The 22,998-nt window shown below is 42.3% G+C and overlaps 1 protein-coding gene across 4 annotated transcripts in view; it reads right to left on the bottom strand.

Moving 5' to 3' along the window:
* The window catches only part of AGAP1 (ArfGAP with GTPase domain, ankyrin repeat and PH domain 1), a 378,138-nt gene that overhangs the window by 333,162 nt on the left and 21,978 nt on the right, over positions 1-22,998 (bottom strand). For 2 of the 4 annotated variants that reach the window (XM_060282347.1, XM_035139158.2), the window contains exons 2-4: positions 8,817-8,875; positions 2,522-2,609; positions 1,827-1,838 (exon numbers count right to left, since the gene is read on the bottom strand). In XM_060282347.1, the coding sequence (XP_060138330.1) occupies positions 1,827-1,838; positions 2,522-2,609; positions 8,817-8,875 (159 nt within the window). The remainder of the gene's footprint in view (positions 1-1,826; positions 1,839-2,521; positions 2,610-8,816; positions 8,876-22,998) is intronic. The other 2 variants (XM_060282348.1, XM_035139168.2) reach the window with 1 other exon arrangement.

Raw genomic sequence — 22,998 nt, 5'->3', positions numbered from 1 at the left:
TATGCATTAGGGTTGCCAGACTCAATAGAGGACAGGACTTCTGTGCCTTTAATTGCCCTGCTCTCTTTTGATTCTGGAAACCTTAAAGAGAAACCAGCAGACCCTTTGCTTGGAAATTAAACAAAGGGTCTGCTGGTTTCTCTTTAAGGTTTCCAGACTCAAAAGAGAGCAGGGCAATTAAAGCCAGAAGAGGGCAACCAAAATGGTCAAAGGCCTGGAAACGATGCCTTATGAGGAACGGCTTAGGGAGCTGGGTATGTTTAGCCTGGAGAAGAGAAGGTTAAGGGGTGATATGATAACCATGTTCAAATATATAAAAGGATGTCATATAAAGGAGGGAGAAAGGTTGTTTTCTGCTGCTCCAGAGAAGCGGACACGGAGCAACGGATTCAAACTACAAGAAAGAAAATTCCACCTAAACATTAGGAAGAACTTCCTGACAGTAAGAGCTGTTCGGCAGTGGAATTTGCTGCCAAGGAGTGTGGTGGAGTCTCCTTCTTTGGAGGTCTTTAAGCAGAGGCTTGACAGCCATCTGTCAGGAATGCTTTGATGGTGTTTCCTGCTTGGCAGGGGGTTGGACTGGATGGCCCTTGTGGTCTCTTCCAACTCTATGATTCTATGATTCTATGATTCTATGATTCTAATTAAAGGCACAGAAGTCCTGTCCTCTACTGAGTCTGGAAACCCTATTATGCATTCATATTTTCTGCTAGCAGTGGGAAGGACTATACCCCATGACATGCACACTTTTACCAGCAAGCTCTACCTATGGTGCTACATGCCATATTAAAAAATTGTGAAGGAGAGTGCCTGTTACAAGGGGGAACTTTGGTACATGGAACACTTGCAGCAGCTTTATCCAGTACTGTGCCACACAGTACTGCAGTCAGCAAGTGATATGTTTTACTCAGTGATTCTCCTGTACCCAATTTCCCAAAAGTTAATCAGAGATCATAAATTTGGGGTGAGGGTCTACATCTAACTCATATGCAATATGTTTCCCTCACTTAGTGGCTTCTGAGCAAATATTTCTGGCTCTTTCATTTAAGAAAGCAAAAGTGCACAGCAAGTGATACATATACTGGTCTGACCTTGGAACAATTATCCAGATAAGAATCTCAGTATTGACACAGAATAATTACTCTGCAGTTATCTATATTTAAACAGGCAAAGCTCTCTTTCAATTAAAATGGGGGGGTGGGGGGGCATTGCCTTTAAGAGTCTCTAAAAAACCCCATCCTACCACCAGCTTAGATCTGCTGTGCAGCTTAACTGAGGACAGGCACAAAGCGTTCTTCTTGTGGCTTCTTATACAGTGCTACTACTTGCTCTATGGGTGCAAAACCACACTGAGGCATCTCAGGCAGAAAAGAACTGTAAACACTGGAGTAGCACTCTCTCATACTTTGGCCTTGACTTGTTAAATCAGTGAATCAATAATGAATGTAGCATGGACTTAACTGTTCTCCCACCCTGTCCTATTAACAAAGGATGCCGAAGGCTACTGGAGCAAGATTTGGGAGATTTTGGGGTTAGAAGGCTCTGAGTCAAAGTCAAATGCCTTTTGTGGGTTCCCTTTGTAACTATTGCTAGCATACAAAGGTTAAGAGCACCTTAGGAAATGTTAATTTCAAACAGATGTTGTTACAGACACATGACTCTACATATGACTATTACTAAGACATCTACAGCAAGTGACAGTGGGATGCGTTTGTAACTTAAAATCAAAGGGAAACAAAATGGCACACAAACAAGGGGAAACTCGTACAAAAGCTTTGCTTCCTCTCTTCAAAACAAGTGCTGCTATGAAGAGGACATATAGTTACCTGCATCCATATCTGCAAAGAATGGAACAGCCAGTAAGGAAAAGAAGGAACCAGAAATTCAGTGTCTCAGTTGCATTTTAAAGTTCATAAGGAGAATAAAAATATCAGGATATTAATTTTAGTGAGTGTTACCTTAATTAGATTCATACAATTTCAAACCTAAACCCAATTTGTTCAACTGAAATCAACTAATTAGCCATAATCAGAGTTTTAACAACCTTTTTTATTTTTATAGCTGTTACTAAAAATTGAGCGGAACAATAACGTGAACAATTGACATGCAAATTATATTCTCAACCTCTTCAGTAAGGCAAAGGACTAAAATATGAGTTGGTACTGATGTCCTCACAAATTGTTTAAGAGGCAAATTATGAAATCAGATTAAGAATATTGCCCACATGAAGAATTCACAACTAAAATCAGAGTAGTTGTGATGGGGGAATGGGAAGCATTCTGCTAGCATTTAGACTTGAAGTTGGGTACGCTTTGTGAAACAAGGTAATCTAGCTATCACCAGCTTGCTCCTTTTAAGAGTATTCATTCATTCATTCATTGAATTTATATACCGCCCTATACCTGGAGGTTTCCAATTTCTAACACAATACCCCTGTATGCTAATATCACACTACTGTTGCTAACAGACAGCATAAAGGTTTAATAAAAGCATGCTTCCAATGGTCTATCAGTCATTGTACCTTCTGGTGATTCCTCCTGGACATACGTCCCAGTCAGATAGCGATGTACAAGGGCAGATTTACCACTAGCTAAGTTGCCCACAATTCCCTGCGGAGATAAAAGGTGAAAGGTTTTTTTTTACTGTAACTTTAAATTATTACAAGTGGAGATCTCACTGGACAAACTACTTTTAATGCTACATCAATACTAAATTTAGATACTCAAGCCAACACTTTCCTTTCAAATAACATCAGAAGCAAGAAACATAATCAGGCAAGGTTACCTGCTCTCTTAACACTGGCCGATGATCTCCGGCGGGCTAGGGACAAAGGTGAGAGCTGTTTCCTACTTCTGCTGGATCTCTCAGCGGCTTTTGACACCATCAACCATAACATCTTTCTGGACTGTCTAGAGCAGGGGTCCCCAGACTTACCGTGCAGTGGGCCGGAGGGCAGGGGAGTGCGCGCCCGTGCGCATGCGCACACGCACACGGGCGGGGGGAAATCGCCGAAAATCGCTTGTGCGCATGCGTATGGGCCTCCCCCGACCCGGAAGTGCACCGGAAATGATCTCTTCTGGGTCGGGAGAGGCCCATACGCATGCGCACAAAGGATTTTCGGCGATTTTTTGCCGATTTCTAAGATAGTCGCCGCGCCGCGCGCCGTAAGAGCGGGCGGCGGCAGCGGGCGGCGGGGGTCGTTGCGGGCCAGATTGGGAGGCCGATTGGGCCGCATCCGGCCCGGGGGGCGTAGTTTGGGGACCCCTGGTCTAGAAGGCTTGGGAGCTGGGGATACTGTCATACAGTGGTTCCGCTCCTTCCTCCTGGGCCGTGTTCAGAAAGTGGTGGTGGGGGATGAGTGTTCAGACCCCTGGGCTCTCACTTGTGGGGTGCCTCAGGGTTCTGTCCTCTCCCCCATGCTTCTTAACATCTACATGCAGCCGTTGGGAGAGATCATCAGGGGGTTTGGGCTGGGTGTTCATCAGTATGTGGATGATACCCAGCTCTACCTCTCTTTCAAATCAGAACCAGTGAAGGCGGTGAAGGTTCTGTGTGAGTGTCTGGAGGCGGTTGGAGGATGGATGGCAGCTAACAGATTGATATTGAATCCTGACAAGACAGAAGTACTGTTTGTGGGGGACAGGAGGCGGGCAGGTGTGGATGACTCCCTGGTCCTGAATGGGGTAACTGTGCCCCTGAAGGACCAGGTGTGCATCCTGGGAGTCATTTTGGACTCACAGCTGTCCATGGAGGTGCAGGTTAATTCTGTATCCAGGGCAGCTGTTTATCAGCTCCATCTGGTACGCAGGCTGAGACCCTACCTGCTCGCGGACTGTCTCGCCAGAGTGGTGCATGCTCTAGTTATCTCCCGCTTGGACTACTGCAATGCGCTCTATGTGGGGCTACCTTTGAAGTTGACCCGGAAACTACAATTAATCCAGAATGTGGCAGCTAGACTGGTGACTGGGAGCAGCCACCAAGACCACATAACACCGGTCTTGAAAGACCTGCATTGGCTCCCGGTACGTTTCTGAGCACAATTCAAAGTGTTGGTGCTGACCTTTAAAGCCCTAAACGGCCTTGGTCCAGTATACCTGAAGGAGCGTCTCCACCTCCATCGCTCTGCCCGGACACTGAGGTCCAGTGCCGAGGGCCTTCTGGCGGTTCCCTCGCTGCGAGAAGCCAAGTTACAGGGAACCAGACAGAGGGCCTTCTCGGCAGTGGCACCCGCCTTGTGGAATGCCCTCCCATCAGATGTCAAAAAGAAAAATAACTACCAGACTTTTAGAGGACATCTGAAGGCAGCCCTGTTTAGGGAGGCTTTTAATGTTTAATCGATTATTTTATTTTTCTGTTGAAAGCCGCACAGAGTGGCTGGGGAAACCCAGCCAGATGGGTGGGGTATAAATAATAAAATTATTATTATTATAAATTATATTATTATTGTGCATGCACAGAAGCGCTCTACCGTGCTTTCGCGCATGCACAATAGCGCCACTCAGGTTGCGCACTCTTTGGAGTGCGAGCGGCACCCCGGAATGGATTGGGTCCGCAACCCGAGCTACCATTGTATCTCAATTCAGAATTAGATGGACCCTTCTGAGCTTTGGGGGACTCCTCAGAAAGACCTCTCACCTGACCTCATAGCAAATGTCTGTGGGGCCAAGAAGATTGCAGGGGCCAGGAAGCAACATGCACCTCCCCATAGGTGTGGAGGAAGACATACGGAGTCTCATGCCGTTTACCTTCCTGCTGCAACAGTACCTATTTATCTACTCGCACTGGTGTGCTTTCCAACTGCTAAGTTGGCAGGAGGTGGGACAGAGCAACGGGAGCTCACCCTGTTGCGTGGATTTGAACCGTCAACCTTCCGATCGGCTAGTCCAAGAGGCTCCGTGGTTTAGACCACAGCGCCACCCGCGCCCCTGCGCTTCTGTGCGCTCTGGCACTCATCATGGTGTCCTGTTGCACCAGAAGTGGTTTAGTCAGGATCCGTTTTCCACATGACCCAGAAACCTGTCCAAGTGCGCACCCCATAGTTGCCTTTGACTGGACTTAATTGTCCAGGGGTCCTTTACCTTCACCTTTTACCATGGGCTCACTATGTCCTGCAGGCTTCCTTGATACCACAATACTTGAGGAAGGAAAAGCTTCCTGGTGGTGGGGAGTTCCTGGCCATAACAGGATTTGGAAAACACAAGTATTTCAATGACTGGGATTTCTTCACTAAAATAAGATTTGGACAGGCATGACTTGGGGGAGTCTTGTATTTATTCATAGAATCATAGAGTTGGAAGAGACCACAAGGGCCATCCAGTCCAACCCCCTGCCAAGCAGGAAACACCATCAAAGCATAGCTGCCAAGTTTTCCCTTTTCTCACGAGGAAGCCTATTCAGCATAAGGGAATTTCCCTTAAAAAAGGGATAACTTGGCAGCTATGCATCAAAGCATTCCTGACAGATGGCTGTCAAGCCTCCGCTTAAAGACCTCCAAAGAAGGAGACTCCACCACACTCCTTGGCAGCAAGTTCCACTGTCTTAATTTATTCACTTACTTAATTTGTATACCGCTGTGACAGACAGCTGAGCCAGACCAGTGTCTGGTGATGCAGTGCCTCAGAATTCCACCCAAGGGATGGAGCCCCTCTCTGATTGGCTACCAAGACAGCCAGCCAGAAGCGGGTGGAGCCAGCACTTGGGGAGGGAAAATAAAAGGAGCCGTTTCTGAAGGGAGAGAGTTGGAAAAGGGCTGGATTTTGAGGTGGGAGAAAAGGATTAGGAGAGGGTTTGTCTGAGGGAGAATCTATGGCATGAGGAAGGAGCCTCACAAGATAGGAAGGCAGACGGGAGCCTGAGGCAGGAGAGGCAGAAGCTGTGGGAAAGGGGACTCCCTGGGTCTCACTCCAGTCCCTGGGTCTGTTCTGCTAATAGGGATACCTCAGGAGTGGGATTGTTAAGAGAGCCGTAACTGACAGAAAGTGGCCCTTGCTCATGAAGCAAAGGAATAAATGGTGAAGGAACCTGTGCTGTTTTCAAAGCATTAACCTGCCATAACTAAGCAAAAGAGAGAAGTAGCAGAAACTGAAATGTAACAACGGATTACTGAGTAACTGAAGTTTAAGAAAAGCTGTCCATATACTGTGTTTAAGCCTGTGACATTTTTATTTAGTTTAAGACGTAATAACTTAATTCTACCTGAAAGAACACACCTCCTGACCCAACTTTGTTTCACCAAACCCCATTTTTTTGTAAATAAAACTTGTTTATCAACTGCTGCCTGAGACTCTCTGAATCAAATGTTTCCCTCTCTCAAGACCCCCACAAGTCAGCCTGTGCTGATTATACAAACTTAATTGGCAGTGCGGTGGGTCTGCTATATGTAATTGGGTGCAGTTAGCGGGGTGAGTCTGCTACAACCACCCTCCATCCACCCATAGATCTCAGGGCGGTTCACAACATAAAAAATACAAGATTAAAAAATACAAGTACAAAATACATAATCAAAACAAGAACCAAAACAAACCAATAACACCCCCACCCTCTCCCACAACACATTTAAAAGGGTGACATATTTAAAGGATGTAAGCAGCCAAAGGCCTGATTAGAGAGGAAAGTTTTTGCCTGGCACCTAAAGATATGTGATGAAGGTGCCAGGCGAGGCTCCCTCAGGAGAGCATTCCCCAAATGGGGAGCCACTGCAGAAAAGGCCCATTCTATACCAGCTGAATTTTCTGACCAATCTTCAGAAGAAGCTTCCCTTGAACAGTTCCTGGAAAGCTGACAAAGCAAAAAGAGGAACCTCAACCTGGTATTTCTCCTTTCAGCCGAGGACCCGCTAGCTCCAATTAGCAATGCCAACTGTTTCCACCTTCAAGTACCACTTGAGAGTAATTTGTTCACCTCTGTGTGTTCCTAACACCCTTAGTGCATTTGCGGAATTGTGCATTTAAGGATTTCTCTCATTCAACACAATGACAAAATGTGTAACATTGTAGACTCACTCTTTGAGATACTTCTATACTTTTTATAGAGCATCTTATTCCCATTTTCCTGTTTTTGTAATGCAATATTCTGCACTGAAGAAACTATCATTCTCACTGCATTTGAATGACGTTAAGTCATGGTTTAGAAGCTATAGCTTCTGCATTTGTTCATGCTTGGATCCAGAACTGTGGTTAACATTATCCAGCGTTAGCTGAAACAAGCCAGTTTCAAAAACAGTTTGAAGTTGGTTTGTTTTAATTTAGCTATTTAAATTAAACTATTAACTCTTTAAATTAAACACTGCTGCAAAACGGTGGTTGTGCAAGATAGAATGACTATAGTTTCATTTCCATTAACAGGCTACTACCGGTAGGTATAATTAACCACAGTTAACAGATGCTGCAATGGTACTTATAATTAGCACCTTTTTCTATTCTTATACATAATAGCTCAGGGTGTGGGCTCAGACATTATAAAAGCAGCTTCCTCAAACAGTTACTTCTGGAACATAGAGCAAACCCTTCAATTAGTACTAAGATTAACTGAAGCAATCAAAACCCAACTGCAGTTGAGCCACTAAAGAGTAACTGCAGTTATATTCAGTATGTGTATATATGTGTATACAAAAACAGATGGCAAAAATAACCATATTATAATTAAAATTTAAAAACAAATAATACCAAAGTAGAAACAATAATTAGAGAAATAAGCAGGCTGTTTGGAGACAATATGCTTTACCTTGTTCTGCCCCCTCAGGCCACACATAAGGAATAAGAAACATATAGTACTTCAACCTGAAAGGAGCCTCAACTCATCCCAACAAACATATACCAAAAGAATTATAGTCGTACCTTGGTTTTTGAACAGCTTAGTTCTCGGACATTTTGGCTCTTGAACACCGTAAACCCAAACAAGAATTACCAGTTGAGGTGGATTTTGGAAGCCGAACATCCGGCGGGGCTTCCACAGCTTCCGATTGGCTGCAGGAGCTTCCTGCAGTCAATCAGACGCCGTGCTTTGGTTTCCGGACATTTTGGAAGTCAAAAGGACTTCTGGAACAAATTCCGTTCGACTTCCAAGGTACGACTGTATATTACACTAAATAGAATACTTCAGAAAATAAGAAAAACATTCTTATTCAAGCATGTTTTAATGCTGCGCTAAACCATGGCATGAACTAGAACAAGCCAGAGCAAAGCCTCAGTTTTGTGAACATCCACCTCCCCTCTCCTGCACATCAGAGAGGACAACTTTGCCAGTATTTAGTTTCACATTTACTGTTCATTGTGCTGTATGATCAGAATGGGTTTATCAATCATTCTCATTTTAAAAAGTCCAGCTTCATAACCAATGATTTGAAATGAAATTGACCATAGTTTGTAATAACCCACAACCTCCAGCTTTGCAACACAAAAAGCAAATACTGTATTATTTTAAAGAGAAAGCAAAGACCAGCAAGATCTTTCACCTGGCTACAAGGAAGAGAAAAGGCCACAAGTCTGAGGCTTTGCTCAAGCTTTTTGACAAGAGTGCTGCACCATCTTCAAAAGGGGGTGCGGATAAGACCCAAGAAACAACAGGCTGGTGAGCTTGACATTGATACCAGGAAAGGTCCTAGTATCAGTGCCAAGCAGTCAACCCAAACATAAACACCTTTATTTTCCTCCTGAGTTAGATTTGAAAGCTTTAGAACCAGGCATGGTACAGAGCCCTTCAGAGCAGGAGTTCAACTAAATGAGTGAAAGAAACAAATCTTTCATCTGCAGTGTCAACATGCATTAAACCAAAGAACTTAAGAAATGAACTAAGTAGTGCACTGAAATGTTACTTACCACTTTGAGTTCTGGCACAGATCGACTTAGTGTCCACTCCTGGCTATTTACAAAGGCATCTGTAAAATTGAACATTTTTAATACAGCATTTTAACCATACATCAGTACTAAATAATTGTTATAGGCGACTTAACTTATTTTCATGTTATTATCTATTGCTTGAGCCCAAAGTGAGAGCAGAGCTCTGCTGCATAATGGGGATTTCCCACTCATCCACCCACCCACCCCATCCCCACTGGAGCCCCCTATACCTGTCAAAACTGTTTTTGAGATTTGGGGAGGTTTCCCTGAAGAGATGAGGCATAAATGGCCTGCAGCAGAAAGGGGGAGTCCGTAAAATTGGATGGGGAAACCGTACAAAAAAAAGGCACTTCTACCCATGCAAATAAACTTTGGTTCCCATCAAGTTATGTTTTAATAAGAAAACCCTTCTATTTCATAGCTCTGTTCAGTGACAGCTCATTTCTGAAAAACAGATGGCTCTCTGATACATGTCATTTTCTGTGATAAGCACACTTAACTGTAAGATTATGGTGGTAGTCGTGTATACTTTGCCCATTAATTTGGAATCTTAACAGCTTAAGTTTATGCACCTAAGGCATAAACCACCTATTAATACTATGCAGGCAAAATATAGTAATATGCATCACTGCAGCTAAAGCAATACCTTTCCCTTTCGGTAAAGATATGCCAAGTTGACATGAATGAGGAGGGTAGACAGCAGCACTACATGGTAGTAACTGCCGTATCCAACCTGTAATCAGCAAGAGTACCCTCCTAATTTTATTAGCCTGCTTATCCTCTAGGTCAATAATGCACATACCGTGTTTCCCCTTTTTTAAGACACCGTCTTATTACTTTTTTTTCTCAAAAAACCACAGGGTGGCTTATTTTTGGTGGGATGTCTTACTCGTATTTTTATTATGAGTCTGAGGGAAGGGAGGTGTGTGCGTCCCTGGCCCAGCCCTCTCTCCCCAGCCCTGGGATGTTTGCAAAGGGCTGCTCTCTCTCTCCTCTGATGTGGGGACTCACTTAATAGCAATCTGCTACACTGGAGCTTCTTAAATCTAAACCAGTATAATGGAATCTATCTGTGTGATACAGTCCTAGCAGTAGCCTATAGTAAAGCAAATAAGGATCTCTACTAGCCAGCTGCCCAAGACTTAAGTTCCAACAGTCTGAAGTTCCAACAATGTAACACTTTGTAGTGCTAAAATAAAAAAAATTCCTTCAGTAGCACCTTAAAGACCAACTAAGTTTTATTTTGGTATGAGCTTTCGTGTGCATGCACACGAAAGCTCATACCAAAATAAAAACTTAGTTGGTCTTTAAGGTGCTACTGAAGGAATTTTTTTATTTTACTTCGACCCAGACCAACACGGCTACCTACCTGTAACCAGAACTTTGTAGTGCTATCACTGATAGCAAAGAAGCTACCTGCTGAGAACAAAGAAGCCAGCTAAACAGCAATTAAGATTGCTGACTTGGTAAATGGTAGCAATTAAGAAGCAATTGAGCTAGCAAGGTAAAATTTTGTGGGTAAAGGAAGCTAGGACCGGCAGTTTAACTTTTGTGCTCACAAACAGCAAGAAGGAAAAAGTCCTTAATTTTAAAAAAAAGTCCCCAAGGCAAGGACTGCGATCCAGACTACTTACAAATCCTTAAAGGGGCAGCTCCACAGACAAGCAAGCATAAGGTAGAAAGGAAGGCTGCAAGGAGACAACAATCAGACACAGGAGACTGCCGTCAAGAGGAAATCAACAGGCAACTCATGGGTGGACGCATAGAATGGAAGGGAAAGGTGGAGGGAAGCGAGAGGTGGGTTCTGTGTGTGTGTGTGAGTGAGAGAGAGAGAGACAGAGACAGAGAGACAGAGAGACAGAGACGCGCACACGGAGATCTCTCCCTTAAAGGGAAAACAGCCTTTGCATTCAATCGCCCCTCTCCCGTCAAGAGGAAATCAACAGGCAACTCATGGGTGGGCGCATAGAATGGAAGGGAAAGGTGGGGGGAAGCGAGAGGTGGGTGTTCTCTCTCTCTCTCTCTCTCTCTCTCTCTCTCTCTCTCTCTCTGTGTGTGTGTGTGTGTGTGTGTGAGAGAGAGAGAGAGAGAGAGAGAGAGAGAGAGAGAGAGAGAGAGAGAGACAGACGCAGGGGGCGGGGGGGAGAGAGAGACAGACGTGCTCACGGAGGTCACGAGGCTTCGGCAGCCAGCAGCTACGGCTCTTCAGTGCATTTTTACAAGCTTTTAAAGGAAATACGTGTCTGTGGAGCGACAGCAAAATGGAGATATTTTTAAGGGGGGGTTGGCTGGCGGGAGGGGGGGTTATTGCTACTGGGTGAAGGGTCTATCAGTATGTCTTATTTTCGGGGTATGGCTTGTATCGCGCAATTGCTTAGAAATCCTGCTATGGCTTATATAATGACTACGTCTTAAAAAAGGGGAAACACGGTATACATGCTTAGAACTGGATGTGCCATTAACAATACAGTGGAAAAGTCAATACACTTTCACAAACAGATGCATCAAGTTGTAGCCAATACAAATTCTCAAGCTTATTTTACCTAGACATCCTTATTCTATTTTTTGGCAGTTCTTCTGGAATAGCAAGAGAAGTCCAAAATATGTCTGGTGTTTAATCCTTGTACTACTCTCCGTTGCCATTTTGCACCAATTACTTATACCAGAATGAATCATAGGTGATATCTACTCTGGAACATGTTTCCTTATTTTAAAATAAGGAAGAAAATGCCAAATTTAGCAACCACTTAATGGCCAGCATGGCACAGTAACATTATTTTGCCCTAACATGCATTAAATAGATATAGGTCTCTAGACAAATAAACTATTTCTTTCATGTATCACCCAATTTTTTTAAAAAAAATCAAATCATGGTTTTTAAGACACAAATTTGCTTCCTTAAAATAGTAAGTGCATGGCTACTCAATTAATTAGAAATGCCTGTCTTGTTTTCCATATTTCACATATACGTTAAGAACATACACTTCTGTTTCATAACTTTTCTTCTTCTTCTTTTTAAAAACAATTCTCTTTGCAGCTATTTTGCCACCCGATGGGGACAGCATCTGTTCCATTTTGTTTTTGGTTTTTTTGGTGTTTTTTAAGTACAAGCATGTGGTTAGGAAGATTTGGGTTGAACAGTATTACCAAGTACAGTGGTATCTGTACAGCCCTGTTTACGAACAATTCGGTATAAGAACTCCGCAAAACTGGAAGTAGTGTTCCATTTAGCAAACTTTACCTTGGTCTACAAACGGAAACTGAACAGTGGAAAGGCACCGGTGGCAGGAGGCCTCATTAGGGAAAGCGCGCCTCAGTTTAAGAACTTGTTTGGTTCAAGAACGGACCTCCGGAACGTTAAGTTTGTAAACCGAGGTACCACTGTATATAACTACGGTACTACTACTAGCACTACTACTAGCACTACTATTTCCTGCCCCTCCTCCCAAAGGAGCCCAAGGACCCATGTTCAAGTTTTTGGGCAGCCCAAAGTCAAATAATCAAGAACAAGGTTGAATTATGCAAAATATCTATATGTTGAAGCATAGATCTTCAACAGAGAAGTGTCTTAAGTGCTTTACGCTAAGGTTTTTAAAATATACATATTCTGAGATACCCTTCAAGACTCCCAACATCAATTCAAGAAGTACAGAAGATTACAGAGAGAAGTTAAGAAGTTTGAGCATTAGTTGCCTTGACCTTCTAGACACTGGCTTCTGGAACACACATTTAATGAACTGGTTTAACCTTGTGTGGGCTTGGAAACCTTAGCAATCTGCCTCCCTACCAGTGATGTGAGCTGGAAAATCTTCTACAGTCGTACCTCGGAGTTCGAACAGAATACGTTCCAGAAGTCTATTCGACTTCTGAAATGTTTGACTTCCAAAGTGGCTGCAGCTTCCTGGAGCCAATCGGAAGTTGAATCGGACATTTGACTTCTGAAAGAACGTTCGAAAACTGGAACACTCCCAATTTTCAATCATTCGGGAGCCAAAACGTTCGACTACCAAGGTGTTCGTGAGCCGAGGTACAACTGTATTTCTGAAAGGGGATAGTTTAACAAAATTAATATAAAAAATGAATACAACAGTCAATTGTAACTGTGAATCTTTCAAACTTAACTTTTTCAAATGACTCTCCCCTAAGAACTCTTCCACTGTCAGGATGCAGAGCTCGGACCTGGGGAACCAGGAGGAGGGCAAGATCTGGCACCGCAAGCCCTCCCCGGCCACGCAGCAAAGAGTTATCGTAAATGCATCCATGCTTAAACTAATGTTAATAAGCCTTAAATAGTGTGTGTGTGTTTTAATTTGCACAATGCGTGTTATAGCCCTTAGAGATGTTTCCTGTCTCAGATCATCTTGTAAATGGTGGCTAAAATACCTAAATAAAAAGTTGTAAATGCTAACAAAATATTTTTGTGCCATCACTGAAATTACTAAGGCCACCATCTGGCATACAGTTGAATTATTGCAAGCATTAATCTCTCCCCTATTTAATTCAGACCATGACCTTAATACTAGTTTAGTTCTTAATCATCTGGCTATTTCAGTACATCTGGCATCTTCTTTGCCTCTGACCTGGAACCTTCTAATATTTTTAACCCACTTCCATCAACACATTACAGTGTTTAACATAAAAGTGTGTGCTGAAGAGAGAGAAATGTTCTATATGGTTTTAAATAGAAAACTCCTGATAAGAAAGTATGGAAACAAACAAATAGGATTCTAGTAGTGGCATATATGGCTACTAATTACAAAATACAATGATGCAATTGCTTCCAGACAGCTATTATCTGAAAAAATAAGGAAGACGTAAATAGTCCTCAGATCACAGCATCATGGAATCTAGTAAGACTAATGATTCTGAAGTGATCCACATCTGATCTGCATATTATTCTTGGGTCCTCTCCCCATCTTTACAAGTTCCTAGCTCTGCAGAAGTCAGGGAAGTGCATTCATTGACCACCTGCTGTACCTGAAGACAGTAGCACCTGGCAGGCCTGCCTTGCTCTCCTGTCTTCCCAATGCCGCATGTCGCTGCCACTGAGATGTGAGGCTCAGGGCGGGGAACAGGAAAAATTGAGGGAGGAAATGGTTTTTCCCTCTTTCCCTGTTTTACCCCCTCCAAGTCTTTTTTGCATCCCCCCCCCCGAAAATTGAAATCACTATTTCGTGCAGGCATCTCCACCATAGTATCTGATTAGATCCAGGGAGTTTGAATCCTCATTCAGTTGTGAAACCCATTAAGTGACTGTGGGTCAGTCATGCACTCAGCCTCAGAGAATTCTTGTGAGGATGATATGGGAAGGGGAATATTTTGCTCAGGACAGCATATTTATTTTTTACATGGTTTTTATTATGTTGTAAACCATTTTGGTGGGTTTTTATGAATAACAGTATATAAATATTTTAATAAATAAATAATACAGATCAAAGGCAAAACACAAAACTTTGCCTTCTCCTCTTGCAGCCTCTGTGCTCCTGTCCCTGAACTGATCCAAGGGATTCCCCAATTCCCTGTAGCAGATTGGAGAAAACACAGGAGGCTGCAAGAGGGAGCACAGAAGAGTGAAATTCTGTTGCACAAGCAGAAGTCTTACTAGGCTCATGCACATGAATCACTGGATTCCACCCCAATTGTGTGACTTACAAATAGCTAGAAATTAACAGCACTGTTTCACAATAACAGCTCTCGGCTTTGTTTTTAGCTTTTGCAAGTATCAAACATTTTGATGATTATGGGTAGTTTATTTTTGATGATGGTTATGGGTAGAAACAACAAAGTAGTTTCATTTGCACAAAGACCTCTGGCTATGCAACAGAACTCCCCCGCTCCCTCTCCCTATGCACCCACCAAGTATGTTCTGCGTGGAGGGCCTGGGGACGATCCACTGTGTAGCTCAAGGTTCTTGTGATAATAAAACTACTTTGTTGGATAGTGCCCTATGTCCTTGGTTGTTCTCACAACACTAATACTTTAAAAACTTGACATTGGTTAAGTGAGCCCTAGTGTTCAATTTCTTTCCTCCCTTCAGATCCTTCACCCCGGCTGCTCCCCATATATCCTGCCTCATATTTTCCTATGCACTCTACCTGCACATAAAAGTCCTGTGCAGCTGCTGTCATATACACGTGTCTATGAATGCTCCTGAAAATCACAGTGATTCCGTAATATGCCACTGGTGAGTAAGCAAGAGAGCCCACTGAAAGCAGCCCCATGGATCCTTCCGCTCTTCCCCTACAGTCAAACCTCGGTTGTCAAACGTAATCTGTTCTGGAAGCCCATTCAGCTTCTGAAATGTTCAACAACCAAGGCACAGCTTCCAATTGGTTGCAGGAGCTTCCTGCACTCAAGCAGAAGCCACATCAGACATTCAGCTTCCAAAAAAATATTCAAAAACCAGAGCATTTCCTTCCGGGTTTGGGGGGTTCGGGAGCCAAAATGTTCCAAAAGGAGGCGTTCGGGTTCCGAGGTTTGACAGTATCACAAACCCCAATGCCCACATCACTAGTAGCACACATCCAAAAGGATGGAACCACTGGATTGATATTTATGGGGTCATATTTAATAGTATTTTAGAGTGGCTGGGGAAACCCAGCCGGGTGGATGGGGTATAAATAATAAAGTAGCAGCAGCAGCAGCAGCAGCAGCAGCAGTACACTCACAATCAGTACCATTCACAAAGAACTCTCAGGTAAGGATTTATGTATACTTATTTAAGAAATGCGTACGCCAACTTTCAGAGTCAAGCTCTCCAAAGATAGCTTACAAAAAGTAAGTACTGTACACTAAAACAATCCACTTTCAAATATTTCCATTTTAATCACATCATGACTGCTAAAAGGTCAAATTTTGATACAATCCTTTATTCTATAGCATCCATGTCTTGAATGTAATTTACATCAGGGGGGAATTAAGTGTTACCAGTAACTGCCTCCTGAATGCCTTCTCTTTGGTATGGTCCAGCAACAACCTTGATTAAAAAAACACTACTTCTACAATGTATCCAAATACTTCCTAATGTATCCAAATACTGTATTAATATGTCCAACTGATGCATACCTTAAAACTACCACAAAAGCATGCAAAAGGACCATTGTTCATAGAATCATAGAGTTGAAAGAGACCACAAGGGCCATCCAGTCCAACCCCCCGCCAAGCAGAAAACATCATCAAAGCATTCCTGACATATGCCTGTCAAGCCTCTGTTTAAAGATCAAAGACCGAAGGAGGAGACTCCACCACATTCCTTGGTAGCAAATTCCACTGCCGAACAGGTCTTATTGTCAGGAAGTTCCTCCTAAAGTTTAGGTGGAATCTTATTTCTTGTAGTTTGAATCCATTGCTCTGTGTCCGCTTCTCTGGAGCAGCAGAAAACAACCTTTCTCCCTCCTCTACATGACATCCTTTTATATATTTGAACATGGCTATCCCCTTAACCTTCTCTTCTCCAGGCTAAACATACCCAGCTCCCTAAGCATTGTTTCCAGGCCTTTGACCATTTTGGTTGCCTTCCTCTGGACACGTTCCAGCTTGTCAGTATCCTTCTTGAACTGGACACAGTACTCCAGGTGAGGTCTGACCAGAGCAGAATACAGTGGGACTATTGCTTCCCTTGATGCTATACTCCTATTGATGCAGCCCAGAATTGCATTGGATTTTTTAGGTGCTGCATCACACTGTTGACTCATGTCAAGTTTGTGGTCTACCAAGACTCCTAGATCCTTTTCACATATACAGCTCTCAAGCCAGGTGTCACCCATCCTGTATTTGTGCCTTTCATTTTTTTTTTTTTTGCCCAAGTGTAGTACTTTACATTTCTCCTTGTTAAAATTCATCTTGTTTGCTTTGGCCCAGTTGTCTAACCTGTTAAGTTCATTTTGAAGTGTGATCCTGTCCTCTGGGGTATTAGCCACCCCTCCCAATTTGGTGTCATCTGCAAACTTGCTCAGAATGCCCTCAAGCCCATCATCCAAGTCATTGATAAAGATGTTGAATAAGACTGGGCCCAAGACAGAACCCTGTGGCACCCCACTAGTCACTTCTATCCAGGATGAGGAGGAGCCATTGATGAACACCCTTTGGGTTCGGTCATTGTCTAGACCGCATTTTACCAGCTTCTTTACTAGAATATCATGGGGCACCTTGTCAAAGGCCTTGCTGAAATCAAGATAGGCTACATCCACAGCGTTCCCTTCATCTACCAGGCTTGTGATTCTGTCAAAAAATGAGATCAGATTAGTCTGACATGACTTATTTTTCAGAAACCCATGCTGACTTTTAGTGATCACAGCGTTCCTTTCTAGGTGCTCACAGACCATTTGCTTAATGATCTGCTCTAGAATATTTCCTGGTGTTCATGTCAGGCTTACTGGGCGGTAATTGTTTGGGTCCTCTCTTTTCCCCTTTTTGAAAATAGGGACAACATTTGCCCTCCTCCAGTCTGCTGGGACTTCGCCTGTTCTCCAGGAATTCTCAAAGATTACTGCCAGTGGTTTGGAAATCACCTCTGCCAGTTCTTTTAATACTCTTGGATGTAGTTCATCTGGCCCTGGAGACTTGAATACATCTAAACTAGCCAAGTATTCTTGTACTACCTCCTTACTTGTTCTGGGCTGTGTTTCCCCTGCTGAATCATCTGCTCCATATTTTTCAGGTCGGGTATTGTTTTCTTTTTTGGAGAAGACTGAGGCAAAGAAGGCATTGAGGAGTTCTGCCCTTTCTCTGCCCCCAGTTCACATTTCACCATCTTCTCCTCTAAGTGACCCAACTGTTTCCTTGTTCTTCCTTTTGCTAAGGACATACCTATAAAAGCCCTTTTTGTTGCTTTTAACCTCTCTCGCAAGCCTGAGTTCATTCTGTGTTTTAGCTTTTCTGACTTTGCCTGTACACATGCTGGCTATATGTTTGAATTCCTCTCTGGTGATTTCCCCCTTTTTCAATTTTTGTACATATCCCTTTTAAATCTTAACTCAGTTAAAATATCAGACATGAAAATGGGTTGAGTTTGAATCCTGACAAGCACTGGCTGGGTTCTTTAGGCACCTTCCACATTTCCGTCTCATTGGTATTGCCTGAAGTTGTTCTTTTAATATCTCCTTTTTAACAAACTCCCCACCATCATGAACTCCCTTCCCTTTTAGTATTTCTCTCCATGGGATCTCACCCAGCGTTTCCCTAAATTTTCTGAGGTGGCTTTCTTTCTTTCTTTCTTTCTTTTATTTTTTTTAAATTTTAAAAAATATTTATTTCAATATTTAAAAAATAGAACAAAAAATAACATAAAATAATATATATAATATAACACAACATAAGATAACCATAACATAAACACACCAACTGCACCCAAAATTATAACAAAATATAACATAATCTATTATAGCATAACATAAACATAATATAAACACACCAAATACACCTTCTAAAAAAGAAAACCCTTACCGAGAAACAAAAAACATATAACCAATAAGGCAAATAACACAAAAGAAAAAACAAAAAGCAAAAAAAAGACAAAAAGCAAAAATAAAGTATAGTAATAAACCTTTAAAAAAGCTTCCAATTGATAACATATCGATTTCTATAACTTTCCTTTCTCCTAACTCGCTTACTAAGATTCAACATTAAATTTACCTATTCTAGGTGTTCCTTCTTCCAATATTTACAAAATATAAAAACTCTCTCCATACGTTGCTCAATTTAAGCAAATCACCAAATCCGATTTTATACCTTCTTTTTTCAGGTCTACTATTTTCCACTCTTTTTGAACTTTCTGCTTGGGGATATTTCTTATGGCAGCCGTCATTTTCGCCAACTTCATGAATTCAATTAGCTTAATTAACCATTCTTGCACTGTTGGTAGCCCTTCCCCCTTCCATGTTTTACCTATGAGTAGCTGTGCTGCTGCTCCTGCATATAGCAATTTATTCCTTCTCTCATTAGGCACATTGTCCGGGGTCATACTTAACAAACTGAAGTCGGCTTTCTTAAAGTTTAGGATTTGAGTCTTAGTATGCTTGGTTGCTCCTTTCCGCTGAACAATAAACTCCAGAAGAGCATGGTCACTCCCACCTAATGATCCCGCCCCTTCTACCCCACTAACCAGGTCATCACTATTGGTTAGGATCAGATCTAAAATGGCTGATCCTCTTGTTGCTTCTCATACTTTCTGGACAATGAAGTTGTCTGCAAGGCCAGTGAGGAATCTGTTTGACCTTATGCTCTTGGCTGAGTTTGACATCCAACAAATATCAGGATAGTTGAAATCCCCCATTACTACTAACTCACTTCCTTTTGAATGCTTGGTCATCTGTTCCAGGAAGGCATCATCTGTGTCCTCAGTTTGGCTTGGGGGTCTATAGTAAACTCCCACAATGAGATCACTGTTATTTTTCCTCTCCCTTAATTTTGACCCAGATACTCTCAATTTGGCTTTGGAGTTTTAAATCCTGGATCTCCTCACAGGTATACACATCCCTGACATATAACACTACCCCTCCTCCTTTCCTGTTTGGTCTATTTCTCTGAAATAGATTGTATCCCTCTATTTCTACATTCCGATCATGAGACTCATCCCACCAGGTTTCAGTGATGCCTATTATGTCGTATTTAGTTTGCTGTACCAAGAGCTTCGAGTCATTGTTCATGAAATGAAGTCATTTTAACTCTGATCTTTGAAGCTACAGTATCTAGGTATACAAGCAATTTCCACATTACAAGTTCTACATCATGGTCTAACAGTGAAATGCATATATATATAAAATTTAAAAAGTTTGTTCTTCGTATGAGCTTTCGTGTGCATGCACACTTCTTCAGATACAAGGCAACCGTTTTAATAACTGTTTTAAGCAACTACAACATGTTATTAACAGGAACATTTAATGCAATATGATATGGAGATAAAAGGTATTAATGTATTTAAGTTTAGCTGGAACTGCATTAGGTTGATGTCCCTTTGGACTTCATAGTGCAAGCTCTTGAACTCCCAAGTAGAGAGGGCACTGACACTCCTAATAGTTCCTTCTCACAATATTGCCATTATCAAGGTGGTTAAAGAATGAGGCTCAAAAAGGTAGTGTTGTGTTAGATTTCATATCCAATATGAAATTGAAGAGTGAATGGGGGGTATAGTTTTTCAAAATGCTTCCAGAGTTAAAGGATTTGATTTGCTAAGTAGAATTGCCTAATTACTTCTCAGCAGAGTGACAGATGTGTAATTAGTATTCAAGATTATCACTCAAATCCACTCATTCCCCATCAACTGTGAATGTGACAGTTGGTTATGGCAATGCTTTGAGTAAAATGTACTCAATAAATACATTAAGCAGAGGATGAATAAAGTTGTGGTGTGAAAGGTTTAAAAGATACAATTGTTTACTCAGACTGAAAAGCAACATGAACTGTTGACAAGGGAGAAGAAGTTTGGTCTTACTGACCAATCTAAAAACCAAGGAGTAAAGAACAGTAGGTATGCCCATGGTTTACAGGAATTCTCTCTCTTTTGTTTTGTTCCATTCCATCAGTCATCTCTCTTGAAAAATGGCAAACAGAAGCTAGTCCTAGTATAACGTGGATGGCAAAGATCAAGAAGTATTGCTTCTAAAGCAGGGTGGGGACCTTTTGGCTCCATGACTTAGCAGGACCTAGCCTTGCAGACCAAACTGCAGGAGGCATTGATGGCCACAAATCTGGATGGTTTTAAGAGGATTAGGCAAAGTCATGGAGGAGAAAACCAATAATGACTGCTAGCCGAGATGGTTATGTTCTGCCTCCATGGTTGGAGAGAGTTACACTTCTGAATACCAATTGCTGGAAGTCACAGTAAAGGGAGAGGGCTTCTTGTGCTCAGGTCCTGCTTGCCAGCTTCTCCTATGCATCTGGCTGGCCACTGTGAGAACAGGATGTGACAGATGGGCTATTGACCTGATCCAGGAGGCTCTTCTTATGTCCTTAGCCCTCCCCACCTGTCAATCCACCTGTCATCACAATAACATCAGGCGATTGCACACTTGAAAGTCCCAAAGAAGCAACTGGTCACTGAACAACTCCAGGCAAATTGGAGGATGTGGACCATTTGAATCCCTTGCAATCAGGATTCAGGCCTCATCATGGGACTGAAACCTCCTTGGTCACACTGGTTGATGATCTGGCAGGCTAGGAACAGAGGTGAAAGCTGATTCCTAGTTCTGCTGGATTCTGATACCATCAACCATGGTATCGTTCTGGACCATCTAGGAGGGTTGTGAGTTTGGGCCACTGTTATACAGAAAGTGGTGTTGGGGGGTGAGTGTTCAGACCCCTCGGCACTCACTTATGGGGTGCCTCAGGGCTCCATCCTCTCCCCCATGCTTTGCATCATCTATATGAAGGCACTGGGGGAGATCACCAGGGGTTTGGACTGGGTGTTCACCAATATGCAGATGATATCCAGCTTTACCCCTTGTTTAAATCGGAACCAGTGAGTGTCTGGACGGAATGTCCTCTGAGTGTCTGGAGGCTCCTCTTCAGTGGGGTGGCAGCTATAGGTAATAATTATATTTAAAATATAAATTTACAGATCGTGAAGCTGAGGCTCCAATACTTTGGCCACCTCATGAGAAGAGAAGACTCCCTGGAAAAGACCCTGATGTTGGGAAAGATGGAGGGCACTAGGAGAAGGGGACGGCAGAGGACGAGATGGTTGTACAGTGTTCTCAAAGCTATGAACATGAGTCTTACCAAACTGCGGGAGGCAGTGGAAGACAGGAGTTCCTGCCGTGCTATGGTCCATTAGGGCGTGTTGAATTTTTCATCTTTAAAAATCCTGATTTGAGGGGTGTTAAAAAGTTGTGGTATGATTAGGTAATTTGAAATATATTTTGGTTATTTGTAAATATTTAGGTCTTGCTTGGTAAATCTCTATGTGAAATGTTCCTACTTTTTAACATTTTTTAATTTTTTCTGTCATTTATAAACATATAGGTTATTCCCCAATTTTGATGAAAACAGATGTTGATAAGTGCCTAAAATTGATTACAAGATACAGTGGTACCTCACAAGATGAAATTAATTTGTTCTGCAAGTCACTTCGTATAGCAAAAAACTCATCTTGCAAAGCATGGTTTTAAATTTTCTTGGTTTACCCGGTCTACCCATTTAGTTAATGCATTCCTATTTGTCCTGCGAAGCGCAGTCATAGAAAACTTTGTCTTGCGAGTCGCCTCGCGCAACGCAAAACGCTTTCATCTTGTGAGTTTTTCGTTGCATGAGGCATTCGTCTTGTGGGGTACCACTGTATTGTAGTTCTCTTATATATGTATTGTAGTTATCTGTACTATTAATATTATACAACAGTATGCGATATCTTTTTTGCTTTCTACCACCAGCCCACCCACTGAGGTCGTTGGGGTTTCAAAGCCGAAATGCTCTGACAAGTAGATTTATCGTCTATCTAAGATAGACAGAATGGGGTGGCATGAGGACATCTAACCAGCCCTAGCAATTGTCTTCTGTGTTTCATTGGAGACTGGGGGCTGGGGTCTTGCTTGAATATGTTACAGAGCATCTCTGGTACCAGAACAATTGTGTGGTCATCAAAGGAGCTGGGATCCTCACCCACCAACATCATTTTACATATATATATATATATATATATATATATATATATATATATATATACACACACACACACACACACACACACACACACACACACACACACTATATTCAGCAGAGAACTGTGTCCCTTTGTTGCTCACTCCCACCCTTTGCAAACAGAATTTTATTCCCATGAAGGAGAAAAGCATGTTTTCTTTGGAGAATAGCTATGATGATAAACACGATAATGAAGTCTATGCAGAGGACTGGATAAACTACTTGGAGGTGTTAAAATACACTGTAAAGTAGAGCTACCAAAGTTCAGTCGAGTGACGGTCTTTCCTTATTGGATAAATTGGGTGTGTGTGCAAAAACAGCATTCTGATAGTGTAGGATTCAGGCTGTTGGACAGGCACCCAATCTTAAGAGAAGGATTGCCACATTTTAAGAAAGACAAGATTTTAGTTCCTTCAATAGTAGCATGGATAATAAGCACTATGGTAACCCTTCTATCACAGTGATGGAAGGATGGAAATACTATATATTCTCCTGCTTCAGAACCATTAAATGAACAGAAGTCTTGACC

The sequence above is a fragment of the Zootoca vivipara genome, chromosome 1, assembly GCF_963506605.1.
Source record: "Zootoca vivipara chromosome 1, rZooViv1.1, whole genome shotgun sequence".
NCBI classification, from domain to species: Eukaryota; Metazoa; Chordata; class Lepidosauria; order Squamata; family Lacertidae; genus Zootoca; species Zootoca vivipara.
The sequence above is the reverse complement of the archived record's forward strand: the minus strand, read 5'-3'. Positions and strand labels throughout refer to the sequence as shown.